At 36.0% G+C, this 23,163-nt stretch overlaps 1 protein-coding gene across 1 annotated transcript in view; it reads right to left on the bottom strand.

Moving 5' to 3' along the window:
• OLA1 (Obg like ATPase 1) overlaps positions 1–23,163 on the bottom strand; it is a 185,824-nt gene that overhangs the window by 39,878 nt on the left and 122,783 nt on the right. Inside the window, exons 6-7 of the mRNA XM_090267937.1 lie at positions 14,900–14,980; positions 14,488–14,585 (exon numbers count right to left, since the gene is read on the bottom strand). Coding sequence (XP_090124063.1) covers positions 14,488–14,585; positions 14,900–14,980 — 179 coding nt within the window. The remainder of the gene's footprint in view (positions 1–14,487; positions 14,586–14,899; positions 14,981–23,163) is intronic.

The following is a 23,163-nucleotide window of genomic DNA, read 5'->3' on the forward strand; positions in this document are numbered from 1 at the left end:
CAGTATTACACAGTTAATAAAATTATAAGGCAAGTAAAAAACAGCAGCAGCTGAAGTTTTTTATCCTAAAAATAGAACACACTTGTCATCTTAAGAACTGTTTCCATTTATTAACTACAACAATTTGGTGGAGATATTTTCTGAGATAAAATGTAGCAGAATGCTAAAATTAATTAAAGCAATATTTTCAAGGATTTCTAAAGATTCACAAATATAGCTTGTAGTCATATGTGGAACAGGCACAAACATTTAAGTCAAATGTGTCTATTTCTACTACTTGCCTGTTACAAGAATTTGGACATATTCCATAATCTTTCCAACTGCCTTATCTGTAAAAGGGACATGATAATATATGTTTCAAAAATCTTTGTAAAATGTTCAGTAATACATGATAGTTTGCTATATATGTTGCTTGGTTTGGGACAGGAGAAACTAAGTGAGTCAGTGCCATTAAATAAAAGGATGGGAGTGGACAAAAGAAATATGGTAAAAAGGACCCAAGATGGCAGAGGAGTAGGTGGAAGCTACACAAACCTCCTGCCAGGACCAAACTGGAATTACAATTAAATTATAGAAAAGTTATCCTGAATAACCAACTGAACACTGGCTGGAGAGAAACTTTATAACCACGGACAGATGGAAGAAGCCACATCACTACAAAGAGACTGAAAAAGGTAATTAAAAAAAGAAATATTGTGCAATTTAAAAGTAACAACTTTAAATATAAATTATGTATGAAAAGCACTAGTGACCTTCGTGTTTCAAATATCCAGATACGCTCTAGAAAAAATCTTCTGAAAAGTCATTTTTTAAAAAGCTAAAATATGATTACTGACAGACTGATGTTGGACTAAACTCTGAGATATTTTCTACTGACTATACTGTTCTTTTAAAAGAATTTCTAAAGAAAATGTTGATAACCACCCAGGATTACTGATGACTAGCCCTTAGTCTTCTTCCCTCCACTAAATCACTGGTCTATTATAACAGGATATGACTCAGGAAAAGCCAGAGAAGAGATGCACAGGGCAAGGTATGGGGAAAGGGGGTAGAGCTTCCATGTCCTCTGCAGGCATGCTGTGCTCCCTAGATCTCCACATGTTCACCAACTCGGAAGCTTCTCTCTTTATTTTAATGACAAATATTTAAAGTACTAAAAAGGTACCTTTGTATCTGTTTTTAGTATTATATTTTATTGATTATGCTATTACAGTTGTCCCAATATTCCCCACTTTGCTCCTCACCACCTAGCACCACCCACTCTCTCAGGTAATCCCCACACCATTGTTCATGTCCATGCATATAGGTTCTTATGCTACTCCATGTCCTATACTGTACTTTACATTGTGTAACTCCCTATTTGTAGTTCTTAATCCCCTCACCTCTTCACCCATTCCCCTACAACCCAATCTCATCTGACAACCATCAAAACCCTCTCTGCATCCATGACTGTTGTCTTTGTTCTCGATTTAGTTTGTTCTTTAAATTCAATTGTTGATAGATAAGTATTTATTGCCATTTTATTGTTCAGAGTTTTGATCTTTTTCATAAATAAGTCCCTTTAACACTTCATAGAGTAATGGTCTGGTGATGACGAACTCCTTTTGTTTTTTCTTGTCTGGGAAGCTCTTTCTCTACCCTTCGATTCTAAATGATAGTTTTGCTGGGTAGAGCAATCTTGGCTGTAGGTCCCTGCTTTTCATGACTTTGAATATTTCTTGCCAGTCCCTTCTAGCCTGCAAAGTTTCTTTTAAGAAATCAGCCACAGGCTTATGGGAAATTCCCCTGTAACTAACTGCTCTTCTCTTGCTGCTTTTAAGATTCTCTCTTTATCTTTAACCTGTGGCATTTTAATTATGATGTGTCTGGGAGTAGGCCTCTTGGCGTCCATCTTGTTTGGGACTCTGTGCTTCCTGGACTTCCATGTCTATTTCCTACCCCCATTAGGGAAGGTTTTTTTTCATCATTTTTTCAAATAGATTTCCAATATCTTGTTTTTTTCTCTTCTCCTTCCGGCACAGCTATGATACAAATGTTGAAGTTGTCCCAGAGGCTGCTTACCCTGTCCTCATTTTTTGGATTTCTTTTTCTTCTTCTTGTTCTGATTGGTTGTTTTTCCTTCCTGATGTTCCAAAACATTGATTTGATTCTCGGCTTCATCCACTCTAAACTTGTTTCCCTGTAAATTTTCTTTATTTCAATTAGTGTATCTTTTGTTTCTCATTGGATCTTTTTTATGCTGTTGAGGTCTTCACTAAGTTCCTTAAGCACCCTTATAACCAGTGTTTTGAATTCGGCATCTGGTAGATTGCTTATCTCCATTTTACGTAGTTCTTTTTCAGGAGTTTTGAACTGTTCTTTCATTTGGACCACGTTTCTTTGTGTCCTCATTTTGGCAGCCTCCCTGTGGTTTGTTTCTATGCATTACGTAGAGCTGCTTTGACTCCGTGTCTTGGTAGTGTGACCCATGGTGGGTACTCAAGGTGTGCCCTTCGTGTGGGCTGAGTACACCCTCCTCTTGTAATTGAGCCTTGATTGCTGTTGGCAGGTCAATGAGAGGGATTTACCCAGGCCAGTTAGCTGCAAGGACTGGCTGTGATCACTGACCACTGACCACCAACCTCCACCCTTCATGGAGAATCAACTGTGCAGGTACAGGCTGGTGGTGCTCTGACATAGTCTGTAGCTATTCACTAGGTGCACTGGTCCTGTGGTTTCCCAGGTAGTGCAGGCCAAGGTCAACCCCCACCTTTTATGGCTGCTACATGTGCTGGGCTTGGAGATTCCCAGGTGATGCCAAACTGGGAATCTAGGCTGGTTGCTGCTAATGCTGGGCCTGGGGCCACTTAGCATAGGTATGGGGGCTGTGGGCTCACTCAGGCTAGCTATTGCTTGTTTGAGAGGATTTAGGAAGTTGTGAAGCATGAACCAAGGACAGCCATTCATAAGAAAAGCAGCTTGGGTGGGTCTAAGTGGCTGGGACGGAGTCTCTGGGGATCTCCAGGGTGGGGCAAACAGTGTTAACTGGACTGATGGAGTCTCAGACATGGCACCCACCTGCCAGCTGTGTGGCTTTATGTGGGGAAGGTTCAGAAAAGGGACAATGGCTTCTCCCTACCTTTCTGTCTGTGAGAAAGCTGTCCTGCAGATCATGCCTTGATGCCAGACACTTCAGTTCCTCCCTGTTTGCCACTGGTGCCTTTTATTTATTTTATTTTATTTTTCCACTGGTGCCTTTTAATTTCTCCCCCAGTACTAGAGCTCAGAGAAAGTAAGTCTGAGTAAATCAGTGTGTGGTTCTTAAGAGGAACTGCTTGGGGTTCCAGAAGTTCCTTCCACTGACTCAATCCCCACTGGTTGGTGCAGCCAAAAATTATGGGGACTTATCTTCTTGGCACTGGTACCCTGGGCTGGTAGGCCTGGTATAAGACTTAGACTCCTTGCTTCCAAGATATCCTTCTTGGATTTTTATCCACCGTACATGGATGTGGTACCAGCCTGTTCCACGTCTCTGCCCCTCCTACCAATCTGGATGGATGTGATTTCTTTAATTCTGTAGTTGTCAGACTTCCAGTGAACTCAATTTCTGACTGTTCTGAGTTATGGCTGTTCTATATTTTAGGTGTAGTTTAGATGTGGTTGTGCGAGGAGGTGAGCTGTGTTTACCTATGATGCCATTTGACCAGAAATCTACTTTTGTATCTTCATTACTGAAAACACAAATCTTATTTATCTTTCTGCTAGTTTACCCTATTCCTAAGCTAAAATGCAGATATCTTAATCCAACAATGAAAATGCTTCATTACAGAAAACATTTAATTTATGCCCAAAATAATATGGTGTCATATGGGCCATCTTGAGATCTGCCTGAGAATCTAATGAAGTAATGTAAATTGAAACACTCTGAAGTTTTATCTAATGTAGGTTGTTGTTAACCTTAGTATATATTCAATCTACTTTGAGGCCATACATCAAGGACTTAACTTTTTTATTTAATTTTCACCCAAGGATATGTTTATCAATTTTAGAGAGTGAGGAAGGGGGAGAGAGATAAAGACAAACATCAATGGGAGAGGGAAACATCAATCAGTTGCCCCACCATGCACCCTGATTAGGGATTAAACTCACAACCTAAATATGGGCCCTGACCAGGAATCGAACCTGCAACCTTTTGGTATATGGGATGATGTTCTAACCAACTGAGCCACCCAGCCAGGGTTACATCAAGGGATTTTTATTAAATCCTCACCTGAGGATATGTTTGAGAGAGAGAGAAAGAGAGGGCGGCAGAGGTGGATATTAATGTGAGAGAGAAACACCAATCAGTTGCCTCCCAAATACACCCTGACTGGGGATCGGACCAATGAACCTTTTGGTGTATGTGACGATTCTCCAACCTACTGAGCCACCTGGCCAGGGCAAGGGCTTTTTTCTTTTCTTTTTCTTTTTTTTAAAGAAAAAAACTTAGAATGATATTGTGGATCAACATGCTGATACACAAGAATGAGAAAAAAAAGATGGAATACAAAATAAATCTATATAATTGCAAATATTACTTTAAAGGCTGCTTAAAACGCATAGAAACTATAAGCTCTTTTCAAGTGGGTGTCTTTATATTTCCTTCTTTTTGATGCTCCATCACACTTTGCATTTGCTGTTCCCTCTCCCTGCAACTGAGCTTTCCTCAGAATCCTTCATGTTGTACTCCGTTACTTCATAATGGCCTTCCCTGACCACTCTAATTAAATTAGCATCCCTGTCCCCTGCTTTATTTTTATTCATCATTCTAATCACTTCCTGGCCTTATATTAAATATTTATTTGTTGGTTGTCTATAATTCCATGAGACTTTATGCCTTATGGAGGTTTGGGGTGGAACAAGGGCTTTTCCTGTTCACTACCTAGAATGACATATGACACACAGAGGGATTAATGGTTATTTGCTTAAAAAGGAAAAAGAAAGCATAATACATACCTCCTTAATGAACTCATATCTTCATAAGGAACATAAATTTGAAACTTACATTCATGAGTTTTTATGAAGTTATTTTCTCTTGATGACACATTAAAAAAACTGAACAGAAACTAATGTGCAGCCCTGAACTTAAAGGTAGGATGTACTCAAAGTTCCTAAGTCAGTTATTCTGGAATATATTCTTAAGCTGAATTTAAAAACTGGTGATAAAAATGGTCACAGATACCAAAATATGTCTTACCTAAACTGCACTATTTCTACTATATCATGAATTAAGTAGGCTTTTGAGGGTGTTTCATAATTTAATGTTCTTGATGGGGAAATGCTTTCTAGGTTGGTTCAAAATAAGAAAGTGCAATAGTTTGAAAAATGTAACTAGTCTGAAATATAGATATGTCAATTTATAAACAGGTATTATTTCCACTTTGTTCTCATTACAGCCAGAGCAACAGCCATCCACTGAAAGAAAATATAAAATCATGGTGAGATCCAGAAAAGACTTATTTTCAGGAGGTAGAGATATGAGAGACCAGGTCTTATCTCCAACCCAGTCCAGCAAAGTTGCTCATAAATTGGGTATTTGCAAGCTTGGGAATACTCTGTATAGCTCCACGGTTAGAAAAAATCCTACATGACAAACCTACGTTATGAGGGTTGAGAAAGTACTAAATATCTGCATGAGCATCTTCTCTTTGTTAATTTGCTATAATCCAATCCATTAAAATCATAAAATTCAAGCACTGGAAGGAAACCTTAGAGATGATTTTTAATTCTTTAATCACCTTCACTGCCTCACCTTCAACATACATATATAAACGCAAAAAAATACAGAAACTAAAATACAGAAGATCACGATGTAACCATTTTAAAAGACTTTTTAAAAAATACACACTTGTTTTTGAATTATGCTATTGTAACAATTAAATAATGATGTAGTCTAATGAAAGCCAAGAAGTGATGATAAAATTCTCTAAATGCAAATGGGGAAGTCATAGGGCCCAATCTGAGAGTGAGATGAGACAACCGTAAGGAAGATAGTGCATCATGGGAGTCCTATTGCTACTGCTGCTACACAACAGCGATCATTCTCAGTTGTTTGTTTTTATTTTGGAGGGCAACTGTTTCAAAGCATGGAATTACAACAATAAATATGCAAGAGGCGACCCCCTCCCCCAACCCAGAATTATCTTCTAGAGGGCAGGCTCCTTGTCGCACAGGCTTCCCCTACTAGGTGAGAACTCTGGGAACCCAACTTCATCAGTGTACCACTGGCATTGTTGTGAGAGGATACATTCAGCTTCAGTAATTTTTCAATGTGTTTGCCCATTTCATGATGGGTGATTTATGAGCACACCTGCCCACACTGCACTAATTAAGCAGTTTTTGACCAAAAATGACATGGCCCCCATGCCCTATCCCACCTATTCTCCCGATCTCGCCCTGAGCAACTTTTTTTGGTTTGTTTGTGTCCCTAAATAAAAAAGTCCTGAAAGGGAAATGTTTTGCCGATGTGGAAGAGGTGAAACAAAAAATGGCAGAAGCACTAACAGGCACCAAAATCAACAAGTTCTAAAACTGTTCTGGGCAGTGAGAAAAAGTCTCGATAGGAGTATTGCATCAAATGCACAGTACTTTGAAGGTGACTGAAGTTTAAATGTGGAAGAATAAATATACAACCTTTTACAGATAAATTCCAGCTTGGGGGGGAATCCCTCCTCATACAACTTACCCTAGAACAATATAGATTTGAACTGCACAGGTCCACTTATATGTGGATTATTTTCAATAAATATATAGTCAGCCATCTATATCCCCAGGTTTCTCATTCACAGATTAACAAACCATGGATTGAAAACAGTATTTTCAATTCGAGGTTGGGAATCCATGGATGTGGAGGGCCAACTGCATGCACTGTTCTATGCCATTTCATATAAGGACGTGAGTATCTACAGATTTTGGTATCTGTGGGGGTCCTGGAACCAATCCCCCATGGATACCAAGGGATGACTACAGTTAAGTTTTTGCGTAGTCAAAAGCTCTATGCAAATGTTCACTGTGTAATGATGGGGAGGTTGACATCCCTAAGCCCTGCATTGTTAAAAGATCAACTGTGTGTGTGTGTGTGTGTGTGTGTGTGTACTATACATTTTGTTTCTTTATCCATATATTGGAAAGAAAAACCAAGGGAATATATCCCAAAGATAAATAAGTCCTTTTCCTACTGTATTCAAGCTATGTTACTTAAATTTGGAGAATACTGCTCACACAGAACACATTTTATGTAAACATTCTGATGCTTGGTTTTCAATACATGAAAGGCTAAGAATTTGACTTCAGCCAAAGAGTTGGCTAACAACAAATAAGGCCTACGATACCAGTATTACAAATTCTAAATTAGCAGTGTTCTTAATACACCAAACTTGCTGGTAATATACACTACCTAATTTACAAATAGATTACACTTATAGTTTCTTAGAATTAATTTTCCTTACAGAACCCATGTTATTAATGGTACCCAGCATTTTGGTCTAGCCTTCAAAAGTCCACTTAATTCATAATTTAGTTGAAGTACAACATTAACTCCAAAGGTAAATCTTGTGACTGGGGAGCACAGGAGAGAAGGGAAGAAAAAATAATACTTCTTTCCTATCTTGCATAAGCAGGACACATAGGCAAAACACTGAAATTGCCCAAAGTGGCACCCTCTCCTTTCCTTTTCTACATCTTTCTCCCAGAAAAAAACCTGTTATTTAGACTCTATATACAACATTAAGGCTCCTTCTAAACTCTTCAAAAGGCCCTGCTTTATATCTCCTATCCTCAATAGCCCTAAGACTCTTTTCCTTCAAAATTCTCCTCTCTCTCAATCACTAGTCAAAACTTCCATTTTATGAGTGTAGCTCATCTTAACTAATCTTTTTAGAAAAAAATCTGACTCAGAGGTCCTTAATCTCTTGGGGCACAGAGTTTTAGCAATATTAATAGTCCTTTCCACCAAAGTAAGTGGGGTAAAAAGCAAAGAAATTCTTTGTGTACCTGAGTCATTTGTAATTTGAAGAACACTATAGCTATAAGCCAAACTTTGCCTTTGTTTCCTAGACTAAATATATGTGCAAATATGAAGAACATGTTTTAATTTCACATGAGAGAATCCTAGAGAATACTTGTCTTTTTAAAAAAGCATTAGTCTCTGAAGCTAGAAAAAACATTGTAAAACTCTTCACTATAATATGGTGTGAAATTCTTCAGCTACTTAAAAAAGATGAATGTCCTGCCCTGGCCAGGTGGCTGAGCTGGTTGGAGCATGGTATCACATACCAAAAGGTTGCAGTCAGGGTACATACCTGGGTTGCAGGTTTGATCCCCAGTTGGGGTGCGTACAGGAGGCGACCAATTGATGTTTCCCTCTGAATCGATGTTTCTGTCTCTCTCCCCCCCAAATCAATAAACATATTCTCAGGTGAGGATTCAAAAAAAAAACCAAAAACAAACAAACAAACAACAACAACAAAAGGAATGAGAGTCCTGACATATTTGATAAATTATATCACTCAATCATTAAGTCAAGAGATGGGACTAATAAAGATAACAATTGACCCCCACCCCAAAACTATAACTTTCTCAAATTCAGTAAACCATCTTGCAAAAAAAATTGTTGTTTATAAATAATATTGGGCAAAAATGCAAATAGGCCAGGGGAAATTCCTAATACACATAATATGATGTGTCAACAGCATTATGGTTATATAAAAAGATGTGCTTTCTTTCTATAATTATCTTTTTCATAGTATGGAATCAGAAGTATGATCTGGTTTCATTATGACTAGGTGCTGTAGAGCACTAATACCTCTTGATAAGAATATGAAATTGCTAACAGAATAACCAAAAACTATGTAATGAAAACCAGAAAGAAATTCACAAGTATCATTAATGCACATATGTATACAAACGCAAAACAACATTTCAAATAAGAAAATTCTCAAATGAACAAAGAGGTCTTTTCCCTTCTTATTTCTTTCAACCTCCTATCATTTGTAATAAAAGATTGTTTTGCTTTACTGTATTCTTTTCAACTCTCAAGATTCTGGTCAGAGAAACTGAGAAATAATCAATTCCACAAAATCCATTTAACAGAAATTATTCAAAATCCTAATTCATAGTGCAGATGAGATACCATTTCAAAGTTTTATTATAAAACAAATTAAAAAGCAAGTAACAAAAATATCCAGCGGCAAAAAGAAGAAACTATAAAATGGAGAAAGGGTCTTAAAAATACTTTATTTTCAGATTCATTTACAACTTACTTCAGTAAAATTAAGAATATCTTGCATAGGAGTTCACTGATTTAATCAACTGCATATTTTTAAAAAGGTAATCACTCAATTTAGACTTCCAAAATACCCTTGACCTGCCCTATCACTCTCCTGCATTTGTCAAAGGAGCAAGCACTAGTCCTCATAAAGAAATCACCACTAAAAAAGTATTTAATTTAAGCCAGGCAGGTGTGGCTCAATGGAAAAAGTATTTAATTTATTTAAAAATTACAAATTATTGCTTTTAAATGTAATTCCACTAAAAACAACTCCTAACATATTAAAATAAACCTAGCTACATTGTCTTGTAATTTCAAGTAGGTAGGAACACACACAGAAATAACAATGCATTCTCATAGCCTTCATAATGTTAGGTACCTCAAGATGAAGCTGATACAACATCCCCCTCCCCAAATTTTATGAACCACAAGTGATAAAATATAGAAATTGTAACCCCAAAGAAACACTGCATGGACATTTCAGAACTTTTACTATGCCACACTAGTGGATGATAATGTGAAACATTAAAAAAAAAACTTTATACATGTGAATCTCGCTTTATATAATAGGTTATGTTTCTGAAAACTTTATATGAAATTCAACCTAGTTTCAAATCTACTTGAGGAGCCCCTTGAACTAAAATAAATAAATAATTTAAGAATAATTAATCATTCCCATTTTGTTTCAAGTAAATCAAATGTATAACAATGTAATTTTTCTAAAAAAGCATCTGTGTTCAATTTCTAGCTTCAATGAATAATCTTGTCAGAAATTCATGACTTCTTAAAATCATTTTACAGAAATAGTTTTATATTTACAGATCTGTATGCATCTATAGATATATGTACATACAAAATTATGTGAAAAAGTAACACACTTCCCCCTTTGCACATAGTTGCTGAGATATAGTATCTGTAATTCTTATGAATGGTTCAAGAAATGAAGAAAATAATTAGATTTATCCTACAATTATCTTCCTAACTAGGCACATTATGTATAACACTGCCAAACTATTTTTAGTTATTGTGTACAAATTATGTGGAAAACTAACAAAAACAAAGTGGGGATTGGGAAACTGAATCATAGTAAAACAAGAATTACTAAAACCTTTTTCTATTTAAAATTCGTTTGGTGAATCTGACACATTGCCCCTGATTATACAACAACTTAAGAGACTTTGCTATTATTTGTCTACCTATCTTGAATCAATTTCAACACTCAGATTAATTGATTCCATATAATATTAGCCAAAGGGTAATGTTCAGTGACCACAAGCCCATCAGGACATATGTAAATATGTGTGTTATACACATACACACACACAGGAAGCCTGTCTTAAATTTTAGTTATTCTCCAGTTGAATAAGATGATATAGTATAATAAACAATAAAATGTAATTATCCTTTATCATAGTTTTCAAAAAAGTGGGGGCAAGAGAACACAAAAATGAAACATAATTGGGAGCCATGTAGGTGTACAAAATACAGTTCCCCTTATCCACAGTTTTGCTTTTCACGGTTTCAGTTAGAAGCAGTCAATCTCCATGCAAAAATATTAAACTGAAAATTTCATAAAAAACAATTCATTAAATTTTAAAGTGTACTATTCTGAGTAGTGTGATAAAATCTCTCACTGTCCCACTCCACCTGCCCAGGACATGAATCATCCTTTTGTCCGGCATATCCATTCTATATACACTACCCCGTCCATTGTCACTTAGTAGCCATCTCAGTTATCAGATCGACTGTTGCAGTACTGCAAAGCTTGTGTTCCAGTAGTCCTTATTTTACTTAATAATAGCTCCAAAGCTCAAGAGTAGTGATGCTTACAATTCAGATATGCCAAAAAGAAGCTATAAGGTGCTTCCTTTAAGTGAAAAGGTGAGTACATTACAATAAAATATTTTGAGAAGAGAGGGACAGACTATATTCATATAACTTTTACTATAATATGTTGTTATAATTGTTCTTATTTTATTATTAGTTATTATTGTTAATCTCTTACTTAATTTATAAATTAAATTTTATCGTAGAGTATGTATAGGGAAAAAAACAGTATATGTAGGGTTCAGTACTATCTGTGGTTTCAGGCAGCCAATGGGTGCCTTGGAACACATCCTCCACAGATGAGGGGGGAGTACTATATCTAAAAATTAGTTTGTTTTACTGATTTCATAATAAGATGGTATATATCACTAACAGAACAGCAAGGTGCAAAGACTAAAATTTAAACCCCTAATTAAGCAATAGTTTGATAGTTCTAATGTCCTATACCTGCTTGACATTGTGACTCAGTAGGCAATCTCAAATGAAAATTAATACCGCATATAGTATAATTTTAATTATATAGCAACAACTGATGTTTAAAAAATGAAATCATCAAGTGTTCAAAAATCACTGGCACCCACGAAAGACAAAAACAGTTACTTCTGTAGTTTTTCATTCAAAGAACAGTAATTTGTAATAATAAAAAAAGGTTTCTATGAATTTCCTTACATCTTGATCACTGTCATCTGATCATAACACAACTCTTACTAAATAACTCTGTTACCATATCAGCTTCTCTTCAGGGGCTAGGTATTAATCATAAATCAACAGACAGACTAATTCAACCTTGTTAAAACCAGTGAATAGATGCTTGGAGTCATTCCAGTTCTTACATCTTTCAAAAGGTCAATACACCTACTCAAGAACACCACAGATTTTTATCTTTCAGGATGCTTCCCTCTTTTCTAGAACTGAAAAATAACATTACCATTTAAATTTAAAGTAAACTTTAACTAGTAATTAAACTATTCATTACTTCTGAAATGGTGACCCACTAAAATAGTTTTAGTCCTTCTCTTTGGCCAAAATCACAACCCCATCCTCTCTCTTTCTTGACCATTTAAAATAGTTTTCTAGATCTAAAAGACCTAGGAAAATATTCATTACTGCTTCCTGCATCAGTCTTAATTTGCTACAGTAGCATTACATTATTACCTTAAAAAACAAAACCTTTTTCTTTTGCTAAAGAAGCAACTAACACAAATAGAACTTAGATATAAACATTACCAAAGAAACAAGATGCTAGCACAAATTAAAAGGATGTAGTGGTGAAGACGTATTTTAACTATTTACATCTGTTTGCAGTGTTATAAATGATGAAAACCTAGTGTTCATATCCTTCATAATAAAAATCTATTCTGTACTTTAATACAAAGACTATGTTGCATAAACACAGGACTTATGGCTGTAGCAGAGTGGCTGAATGAAAGGCAAATGGCAATCTTTCTGGCTCCAGTAGATGACATTCCGTATCACACAATGTTTACCACTCATAAATACATGACAAATACTTCCTCAATCATTTTTTACGAGCAGGGATGCACAGGGGGTAGTCAATGGCTAGCTTCAGGGAAAATAGGAACAGCAGGCAGCAGAAACTGTACAGAAAATGGCTATGTGGTAAATTCTCTTCTGGAACATCACTCAGTTACCCAGTCTTTGATCTTTCAGCTGCAATTATACTAACTTCCACAAGAGCTGACCCCCCAACCCACCAAACATACACAGAACCTAAACAGATCATTAGCTATACATAAAATCTAAAATTTGCTTTTATAAATAGGATCATCCATACCTCTACATTTTTATAAATTAAAATTTGCTATTTAGACAAGAGTGTACTTTCAATTGGCTATAACCATATCATCATCACAACTGGTCTCACAAAAAACATGGGGTGTCTGGCGACAGCTAAATCACAGACTGGCGTCTTCCAAGCAGTCTGGCTACCATTAGGGTCTGGGAAATGGTATTTACTATACAATTAGAGCCAGGGAGTTCTACCTGTAATCATCCAAATACAGGTGTGAGAAGCCCCTTTGGGCAAGGAAACTGACTCATCCCTTTACATGTAAACTTTCATGTCTGTATTGTTTCTCAGAGCCTCAGGAAACCTTACCATTTATGCTACAATGAGAAGATTTATTAACTGAGGTCAAGAAATAAATTTTAAATTCCTTCCCAAAGGTAACCATTTTTAACACATTAATCATCAAACCTGTAAGAATTTGAAACATGACAGAACTGATTATTTTAAATTTATTGGAGGACACTGACTAGTTGGAATTAAATTTTAATGTTAAGTTTATGCTTTCTAAAATATTACCAATAAAGAGGCCAAATTCAACTTCCTATCAGGAAAACAAAATGTCTTATGGCAGTATCAACAGGGCATTTTTAGTTGCAGTAATTTCACAGAATTTATTCTAATGATTTATTGGAGTTAACCATCTGACATTAATTATTGTTTTGGCTTCCAGTCTATGAATGTTTATTTTTCAGTTTAAAGCTTCTCACTCTTTGATATCATATGGAAATGAGAATTTTTAATGGAAAATTGAAACCATGTGCATCTAAGTACTTAATGAACTACAGGGCATAACCAACAATATATTTTAGGAGAATTCAGATATTTTGCTTTGGATAGTTTTGATTTGTTAATATAACTTAATAGTACAAAATACTGAGGATCCAGTGAGCCAAGTCAAAGCAAGCAAGCACTATGCCAAATGTGTACATGTCTACACACTATATGAACATATGAATTTTTGAAGTTACTAGTGAATTAAAGGAAACCTTGTACATTTTTGGTCACGTGTCAAAAATGATAATATATGAATGTATAGTTTTTACATTTACACACTTTTAAAGTATTTGAAACAGATACCTGGTCTTCCCTTTATCCCAAGTTTTATTTATTTTTTAATTAAAAAAATGCTTTTTTAAAGCATTCAATTTGGATTTTTAAATTTATGCCCAACTAAAATCCCTAGTGAATATTTTAAAGTCACATATAATATCAACACAGCTAGAAATTCCTAGTTTAAAATTTTTTACTGTTCCGACTACATTTATTCTCATTTTTCAAAGAAAACAAATAATGATGTCTATTAAATTTAAATTAGGTAAGTAAATATGTATGATTCAATATTACCTAATTTAATTTTTTATTTTTTTCTTAAGTTTCCTCAGCATAAATCAATTAAGAGACTCATCTCATAATTTAAACACCAGGCAAAGCTTTCTCAGCCATTTTCAACTTTTTAATAATAAGAGGGAAAAAATTAAAATCCAACAGCAGTAAGTACATATGTAGGTGTTTGTGTGTATACAGATATGATATGTCTGGATATATCTGTAGAGGAAAAACTTACCATTTGTTTTTCTTTCTAATGTAGTCTTTTTCAGAAAGATTAACCAAGTAGACCATTGGTTTTGAAGTCAGAAATAAGTGTTTATTCAGCACTTCAATCTAAAGTGGGAGACAGGAAAATAATCCTTTTTAAAACTTGAGTAACTATTGAGTAAATCCCTAAATAACTTGCAAGTAAACTCTGGTTAAACAAGTAGCCACTGCCATTTTCATTTTCATAATTCTTGTTTCTAAAAGATTAGTTATACAATATCAAGAGTAGGGGAAAAGAAATAACAAGCCTGGTAATAAGCAATCACTGACAGAACTAAAGTTTAACTAGATATAATGAGTGTAAAATAATGACAACTCTAATTTGTTCTTTAAGAAATCAAAGTAAAAGTAATAATAAATAGCATATATTTATAACTTACCTCCTTGTCATTCCAATCATGATAGAAGCGGACAGGTTTCTTTTGATCTATAACCCAGGATTTGACTTTGCACATTATGTCCTGTACACAATTGAGAAAAAAATAAAAGACGAATACTAAGCATTTAAATACCAAATATTAAAATTAAAAGGGGAACTAAGTCACACAGATAATAATTTTCAATCTCATTTAAAAAACCAAATACTAATAAAACACTGTGGCATCAAAATATTAACATATAAAATGTGGAACACTCACAAATTTAGTAAAACTCTTAAAAATTTTAAGACAATTCAACTACACCTAAGATGCCAAAAGACAGTAGTAATATCTCAACATTACCTAGTGGTGCCACTTGCAAAACATGCTATTAGGAAATAGAGCGGGAAGGAGGTGGGGAGATACTAGAGAGAGAATGAATTATAATTTCTTCCTTAAAAAGAAAACCAAGTAGATGAAATTGAATCTATTATTGATAATCTACCCTCCAAAGTATGATATCAACTGACCAAAACCCTCTTTATTAAGAATTAATTTTTTTGCCAACACCTTCTCTCTGCCCACTTCTCCTGTCCCCACTCCAACAATCCCCCTCCAACCTGCCAAAGCCTCCATTACACAATGGCAAGAGCCCTGCACTGGTGACCTCCAACCAGCTGCATTCACTTTCAGAACATCTCTCTCTGCTGGAAATCTAAAGGCCTTTTAGTTAGCAAGCTAGTGTGCATTCAGAAGGAGTAACTGCAGGAAGAGCTCAATGTGCTTTGTTTCTCTGGCCTTTCTTCACAGAAAGATTAATCATCTGTGAAATGGAAACTGCAAACAGCAAGTGACACAAACTGAACCCTTCAAGCCTTTCCTCATCAGTTTTGTGGTTCTGAATCTAAAAGCTGCGTGTGGCAAGGTTCTCCTTACAGGCAGGTGTTAATAAAAGGCTCTAGGGTCTGAAAGGTCAAACTTAGCTCTTCCAGAAGAAGTGCATTTGAGTCATCTGTTTCTTGTTGTTGTTAAAGATAATTTATGGATATTTAAAATATGCAATTTTTAAAATTTATTCTAATACACATTAGTAATAGGTTTCTTGGGTTTTCATCAATGTGTTTTCCTTTACCATACATCAGTCATTCTTCTGTAAATATCCACTTGTATAAATTAACTCAATATTTAGTATACCTTCCTTCCAAATCTTGCTGTTACCAACAGGAAAAATAAGGAAAAAGCCCTATACCCTTAGATCCTGATTTGAAACACTCCAGGAAAAGGACTTCCCACAGATTTTAACAAGGAAGAGGCAAGCTAAAAACTTTTAATGAAATCTAACATGTTCTGCTTAAGAATAATCACTTTTACTCTTCTATAACTGAATTTCACTCATAAATGTTTAAAAGTGGCTAATGTAACACCATTTCCTACAAGGAGAAGATCAAAGTGCTATATTACAAATGCATTATGATTAAAAAAGCCCTGTGCAGCCTTGCTATTAACTGTTCTTTAAACCCTAAAAGGCTTCCCATAGATCTCACTTGGCACTGCATATACAACCTTTGACAAGTAATGTAGACCATTTTTATTCATTGCCTAAAATTGTAGGCAATTATGTGCGTCACACTGGCCACCTGCAAATTCTGAATGCCTGCTCCAGTTGTCAGTGCAAAAAACTAATGTCGGAGGGGATTAATCTAGGGGGAGAGAGTCCTCTTTAATGGCTCCAGCAGGTGAAATGGCCCAGCTGGTTACTATGATGAGTGGCCAGAACAGCTTATGTAGAGATACGCAACAAGATTATACAAAAGAAGGAGAAAACAGTGGTACCATCTTATATTTGGTTCCATTAGTTTTTCCAATTAAAGAAAGAGAAAGAAATATACAAAAGAAAGCCAAATCAAAAATAAGGAAGAAAATTAAATTTTAATTATATAAAAAGTGTAAAACACTTTTGTAACTATAAACGTTTTTAAAAAATGAAAGGGCTTCAATAAATGCTGATAACTAGTGAAGGAATTTCAGTATTTGTCTCTCATTTTAAATTAACTAGACCATCACACTTCAGACATAAAAGTTTTATCACACATGCTTTTTGGCATTCATTTTTTTCCTCCCACCCTATACCAAAACACTATACTTTAAGTTAGGAGCCTCAAATTTTAAAGAGAATTAACTCATAATTTAAGTTCCCAAGCAGTGTATTCATTAGAGCCACATTCAAATCTTTTTAGAAAATTGTAAAGATTATTACCAAGTCTTTCAAGAGGTGAAAACAAATACTTTAAAATTGAAAATATTTTATTTTGTGCCCAGTTAGTTCTCTCTTAATTATCCCCACAAAATATTGAATAGCCAAGAAAAGACATCTTAGATTACTAAAAGATGTCAGTTTTACTTAAGACCAAAAAAACAATTGATCAGATAAGATTATCTTGCATAAATGATCATTATATGGTATAGTTGCAATGTGTTTTTAATTGAAGGAAAAATTAATTTTAATTTTAGCAAGAAATTAAAAGACATGTTCCTTATGTGAAAAAGTTCTAATCAGATGAACGAAAACATTTGGACTTACTGGTATATAATACTTAATGGACTGACTAAATTATTTTTCTTATGCATGTATATATAAAATAATGGTTAGAAAGGTTCCAGTTAATGAATTTGGTTAGCTGAAAAAATAATCTTGTGCATATCTAACTTTTAACAAATTAGAATGCAATAAAAACATAAAATAAAAATCCTTTAATGCTGATGACTCACAAATTACTTTAGTGTGGGAATAAATCCTGGTTCAACTGCGTCCCAGGTCTGTGACCTATTACTTTATTGTTAAAATTCAGATGAGGATACTAGCTACATTCTGGAGGTTGCTGTGAAGATCAAAGGAGATAATGCATATAAGGTGTTTTAGTGCAGTTCTTGGCACAAAGTAAGTTCTCAGTCAATGTGAATTGTTGCCATTGTTATTATGATTGTTGAAAGACTAAATGCCAGTGATCTACAAAATGGCAATGTATTTTCTTGGGTATGCCTTTAAAGCAAATATGTAGAAATCTTCCACAACTGAACAAATGTTCAGTAATCATTTTCTTCAAATTTCTGAAGGTTACCAGCAACACTGGCTTTCTAAGTGAAAACTCAATTCAGGTTTCTAGTCTTAACATTCTACAGGAACTAGCTAGCTTTTGCTAAACTACCACTTAACTGCAAAGAAATGTATTTCTAAAGTGAAATGCTCTGTTTTTAAGATATCTTGTTATTGTTGTTAATAGTATCTATAATGTATTTAGACTCAGGGGGGATGTGGGACTTGCCTAAATCTCAGCATGGCTGAGATTAAAATTCAGTTCTAACTAAGTGACATGAAATTCATGTTCTCTCCTATCACCATGGCTTATTTGTCTTCCTTACTGCCTAACTGCTCCTTGTTTGCACAGGCATTCCCAAGGTTGTTATTCAAAGTTCTCATTCTCATTCCAAGGTCATGAGGGAAAGTTAATATTCTTACTCTTTGGGTACTATCTCTAATTATAAATCCATGTATCACAAAAATATTTTTCTTTGCACAAAATAACATAACCCAATTATTTACTAGACTTTCCAAGACTAATTACTAAACTTCAGTTCCCATAGCAGGAATTATTCATCTACAATCCATAGATTTCAGGGGTTCCTTAACCCTGAAATAGTATCTAAAGTTCTCTGTTTATGGGCCTTTGAGGGATGATGGCACACATCTTTTAAATAATTTTAAAAGAGATTTATGATTAAAAAAAAAAAATCAAGAACAATGGTTGTGAGTGACTCTATGGCAATACTCAAATACAACAACAACCAGGTCCACGGACTCCCAGACAGGACCTTCAGCCAGATCGTGCACTCAATTTTCATCTATCCTGATCAACACTGCTAGTCAAAATTCTACATTTATTTAACAATTTCAGTTAAAATCCTAACAGGGATGTTTGAAAACATTACAAATTGAACATACCACTATTCTAAAAGAATGACTTGCTTGAGAGTAGAAAAAAGAATGTTTAGAGAGAAAAAAGCATGAGGCTATAGTAATTAGAACAGTGTGATACTAGCAGCAGAAGAGAGGTATAGATTAGAAACAACCTAAAATTTCCATAAACTGAAGATTCGTTAGTAAATTATGGAATACAGTTAGAACACTTTTTATTCATGAAGTCAAGATATATCTGTATATACATTTACATGAGAAAATGTCCAAAATATATTGCTAAGTAAAAAAAGTAGGTTCACATTTTGGACTTTCAGCCAAGATGGAGGCCTAGACAGACAGGCTGGGTCTCCCTCCACAACTAAAAAGGAATACAACTACCTCAAAACTAGAGACAACCAGAAGTTCCAGAAGATCAAGCTGCATGGAAGTCCAACAAACAAAGATATAAGAAGAAATACCCATCCAGACAGGTAGGAGGGGTAGAGCTGGGGCGGAGAGGGCTCAGTGTGGTGGTGGCAGCAGCAGCAGCAGTGGCAGCGGTGGCAGCGGCAGGTCAGCTGAAAGCGCAGTCACATATTTTAAAAAGTGGGGAGGAACATCTGGGGAGCATTCCCAGCTCCTGATCAGACCGTACAGCTCACGGTCCCAGTGCCAGGGAAAAGCAAGCTTCATTGCTTCTGATTGTGCAAACCAGTGGGGATTGAGGCAGAGGAAGCAACTGCCCATCTCTCAGCAGAGTCTGCTTGTTTAAGTGGCCCACAGGGTCCTAGAACGTCTGCAGATCCGCCCACTCTGGGAATGATGGCCAGGACATCATCGAGAGAGGTGTCAGTCCCATATGGAAGTGGGAGAAGTGCCTGAAAAGGGGGCGAGTGCTGAGCAAGCGGCATTGTTCCCTCTCTGAACCCCTCCCCACATACAGAGCCACAACGTGGTGACAAATACCTAAGGCTCCACCTCTTACAACGTAACAGGAATGACAGCTCTACCTGAGACACAGAGGCAAACAAACACAGAGGAGACAGAGAAGTATGGCCCAAAATGGGGAACGGATCAAGGTTCCACTGGGAGAACTAAGCAACAAGGAGATAGCCAACCTAACAGATGGAGAATTCAAAACAATGGTGATAAAGATGCTCGCAGGCTTGACAGATATGCTTGAGTATGGTAAATGCATAAGGGAAGAAGTGAAGACTATGCTAAGTGAAACGAAGGAAAATCCACACAAAACTAATGGTGAAGGGAAGGAAACTGGGGTTCAAATCAATGATTTGGAAAATAAGGAAGAAAAAAATAGTCAGCCAGTACAGAATGAGGAAACAAGAATTGAAAAAAATGAGGAGAGGCACAGGAACTTCTGGGACAACTTTAAATGTGCCAACATCCGAATCATAGGGTGCCAGAAGAAGAAGAAGAGGAAGAGCAAGAAATTGAAAGCTTATGTGAAAAAATAATGAAGAAAAACTTCCCAAATTTGGCAAAGGAAGTAGACATACAAGTCCAGGAAGCACAGAGAGTCCCAAATAAGATAGGCCCAAAAAGGACCACACCAAGACACGTCATCATTAAAATGCCAAAGGTGAAAGAGAAAGAGAGAATCTTAAAAGCAGCAAGAGAAAAGCAGAGAGTTACCTACAAAGGACTGCCTATAAGACTATCAGCTGATTTCTCAAAAGAAACTTTGCAGGCAAGAAGAGACTGGTAAGAAGTATTCAATGTGATGAAAAGCAAGGGCTTACAACCAAGGTTACTCTATTCAGAAAACCTAGCATTTAGAATGGAAGGGCAGATTAGGTGCTTCCCAGACAAGGTAAAGCTAAAAGAGTTCATTATCACCAAGCCATTATAATATGAAATGTTAAAGGGACTTATTTAAGAAAAATTTTAAAACTATGAACACTAAAATGACAACAAACTCACAACTATCAACAACTGAAATCTAAAAAATAAAAACAAAAACAAACTAAGCAAACCAGAATAGTAACAGAATCACAGGTATAAGGATCATTTGGAGGGTTATCAGCTGGGTGGAGGAAGGGGGAGAATGAGGGAAATGGTGCAGGGATTAAGAAGCATAATTGGTTGCTACAAAATAGACAGGGGGAAGTTAAGAATAATATAGGAAAGGGTGAAGCCAAAGAACTTATATGCATGACCTATGGACATGAACTAAGCGGGGTAGGATTGCTGGGGAAAAGGGGGTACTGGGCAGAGGGGAGCAAAGGGGGAAAAAATTGGGACTACTGTAACAACATAATCAATAAAATATACTTAAAAAAAGCAGGTTCAAAACAATGGAATAAAATTAAGAATATGAATTTTATCATCAGGTAGATTTGAGTATGAGTCCTGACTCTGACATTTTCTAGCTGTGTAACTTTGGGGCAGTTATTAAACCTAAGTTTGTTTCTATAAAATTAGGATAATAACTCTAATTCAAATATGGTGATTCTGAGAATTAAATGAGAAAACACATGTAAAGTAACTGCAACAGTTCCAGACACACAGTAAACACTCAATAGATAATAAGTATTCCTATTTATGGCAGAATGCATAATGTGATTCCATTTGTGGTTTTCAAACTATATATGAGGTCTGTCCTGAAGGTATCCAGTCATGTAATATGAAAAATGGAGACATTTATTGAGGAAGAAACAAGATACAGAAAGCACTGTACATAGGACAATGACACTTCCAGTCCCCTTCAAAGTTGGTATCTTGAAACCTCAAGCAGTTCTCCCAGTCACTATCAGCTGTCCCATCATATTTTCCTGAATCTCACTGACAGTCTGAAATCTCTTCCCTTTCAAAGGTGACTTCTGGTTTTGGGAAAAACCAGAAGTCACAGGGTGCCAAATCTGGCCTGCAGGGGTCTGAGTCACCTGAACAAGACCTGCTGCATGAGCAGGCACCTTGTCTTGATGAAGCTGCTAAATCACCAGTTGCCCATAGCTGCGGCCTTCTGAATCATCTGAATAGTTTCCACAGAGGAGTGTGCAAGCTTAATGCGAAATCTGAGGCAGATTCATTGTTCTACTCACTCATTTTGAATGTAACATCTACACAGCACACATGCTCACTCAATGGCGCCTACTGCCTCCACTGAGCAGTACAGTGAAGTCATCACTGTTCACACATATGCATTGCAGTCCACTCTCTTTGGCTGCCAGGTTACATTGATGTCACATAAACCGTTCATTATACTAACAACGGATGGACTTTTTCAGGACAGACCTCATATAATAAATGAGTAAATGTACTCAATGAAACTGGATAGATGCCATATCAAATTGTTAGCAACAGAAATCTCTAGAAGACTGGATTCCAGGACTCTCCTTTTCTGCTTTCTTTTTTAAAAACTACAATGCTGTTTTTATTTATTTTTAACCAGTATATCATCTTTAGAAAAAAAATAATAAGGGTATATTCATAGGGTAAGGAGAAAGGAAGGACTTCATCTGTTCTCTGCCCACCATCTGTAATCCTAAAATCTGATGGCTAAATGGATAGACTTGGCAGTTTATTGAGGTGACTCACTCTTATTCTATAATAATTATAGCCTCCAAACTTGATACTTCCCTCTAGCCAAACCTGCTATCCTAATACCTAATTCTGACACTCAGATGTGCTGACCGATGCTGGTTGGGTAGCTTTAATACAGCACAGCCAACAATGTGCTCAGACTAGAAGAACAGAGGCAAGGCCTCCAGCTCAAAATAGTCTGGCTAGAAGTCCACTGACACAGCTTCCTCTTGCTCCAACACAGAGTATCCTCTTTAAATATTCCAAATTGAGACAAGGTCAATCTGGGCTTTCTCTCACAAAATAGACCTCCACTGTATATTCTAAGTTGAGATTAGGGTCTGCCTGAATAAGAATATTAAGCATTTGTTGCTCTCCTAGATGAATGCTGATGTTTATGGAGACCTGAGTACTGACCCAACTATCATCTTCCTACATAATGTGATTAGTCATGCAACGTTCTGCATGAAAGTGTGTGTGGCATGTACATGGGTATAAGGGAGATGTCCTCCAAGAATTAAAAAAGATTGGCAGTTGTGCATTTTCAGCTACATGATTCACTACAGTTAAGAGTGAGAACTTACAAAGCAGTACTCCTGGCCCCAGCTGGCTATAATGTTGGCAACATGAATGAACACCAATTCATTCTTAAGGTACAGATCTTAGCAAAAGATGTGACCATTACCAAAAAGAAGAAGAAGGCTACTGACCCTATGATTCCTGTAAATAAGCCTGAATGGATATTGCCACGTTCCAAGAAGGACAAGGTTGGGGGCACAAATCTGAT

This window comes from Furipterus horrens, unplaced genomic scaffold (genome assembly GCF_987537825.1).
Source record: "Furipterus horrens unplaced genomic scaffold, mFurHor1.1.pri manual_scaffold_1, whole genome shotgun sequence".
In the NCBI taxonomy this organism is placed as follows: Eukaryota; Metazoa; Chordata; class Mammalia; order Chiroptera; family Furipteridae; genus Furipterus; species Furipterus horrens.